Source organism: Orycteropus afer, unplaced genomic scaffold, assembly GCF_000298275.1.
Source record: "Orycteropus afer afer isolate SDZICR_OR568_19922 unplaced genomic scaffold, OryAfe1.0 scaffold00610, whole genome shotgun sequence".
In the NCBI taxonomy this organism is placed as follows: domain Eukaryota; kingdom Metazoa; phylum Chordata; class Mammalia; order Tubulidentata; family Orycteropodidae; genus Orycteropus; species Orycteropus afer.
Genome location: NW_006922197.1, coordinates 1,079,405 through 1,080,673, shown reverse-complemented (window position 1 = coordinate 1,080,673; position 1,269 = coordinate 1,079,405). Strand labels below are relative to the sequence as shown.

General features: G+C 49.2%; 1 protein-coding gene across 1 annotated transcript in view; it reads right to left on the bottom strand.

The window, feature by feature from the left end:
* LOC103210413 (zinc finger protein 773-like) overlaps window positions 1–836 on the bottom strand; it is a 25,580-nt gene extending 24,744 nt beyond the window's left edge. Inside the window, 1 exon segment of the mRNA XM_042783038.1 lies at window positions 746–836. Coding sequence (XP_042638972.1) covers window positions 746–836 — 91 coding nt within the window.
* Window positions 837–1,269: the final 433 nt, after the last annotated feature.

The window sequence follows — 1,269 nt, the reverse complement described above, 5'->3', positions numbered from 1 at the left end:
CATTAAAAACAACAAACCCAGTGCCATCAAGTTGATTCTGACCCACAGTGACCCTGTAGGACAGAGTAGAATTGCCCCATAAGATTTCAAGGCTATAAATCTTTACAGAAGCAGACTGTCTCATTTTTCTCCTTCTGTGAGGCTGGTGGGTTTGAACCACCAACTTTTTGGCTAGCAGTTGAATGCTTTAACCATGACACCAGCACAGCTCCTTTGATCCCATGTAGATCGGTCCTAGAAGTGCATGGGCTGACGTTCTTCACTAGTTAAACTACACTATTGTTTGGTTTGAAGAAGACTTCACAGATACTTTCGATTTAACATTGAAAGATCATTTCAGGGTTCGAGCCATATAGTTTTTATTGTCTGATTGTCAGTCGTAGAGTGCCTGATCTTTCTTCCTATTCCATCTTAGTCTGGAAGCTCTGCTGAAACCTGTTCAGCATCATAGCCACACTGACCATTTCCAGGGACAGATGGGTGGTGGCCACAGATGAGGTGCCCTGGCTGGGAACTGAACCCGGGTCTCTCTCACGGAAGGAGAGACCCTACCACTGCACCACCAGTGCTCCTCAGAACGCAGAAGGTGCTCAGTGTTTATTGAAGGTTATGAAGGTGATCCAAAGGAGACCACAGAAAAGGTGGGGCTGATTGTCCGTAGCTGTCTGGCGACAACACCAATGGGCAGGTAGGGGCAATGTTCTAGAAGGCTGCCCAAGGCTTCAGAGTCTCTCTTGGTCATTACCTGAGAAGATCAGACCTCGCTGCTGGGGGAGGCGGGTGGAAGAGGCCAGCTCAGCAGCCAGGTGAGGGGTGTGGGTGTCCCGTGTCTGCATGCCCGTGAGGTTTCCCCAGGAGGTAAGTGCTCCGTGTCCTCCCATCACGTCTTCCTTTGGGGTCATCTTCAGATGGCCCCTTTGTTGTTTTCTGGCCCTGATCACTCACCTGGATCCAGGGATTCTAACTTTCAAATATCACTCAAACCTCTTCTTCCAGCCCCATTCACACTGACCTTGTCCTCACTCAGGCTCCCTCATGGTTCCTGTCTGTCCTCTTTCTCGTCCCTTACTCCTCTAGGTGTTTTTCTGTGCTATGGAGTCGATTCTGACCCATAGTGACCTCATGTGACAGAGGAGAATTGCCCCATAGGGTTTCTTAGGCAACAGTCTTTCCAGTAGCAGTTCACCAGGTCTGTTCTCCTCAGTGGGTAGGATCCACTGCCAACGTTTTACTTAAGTCAAATGTTTAACCACTGCACCAGCAAAGCTC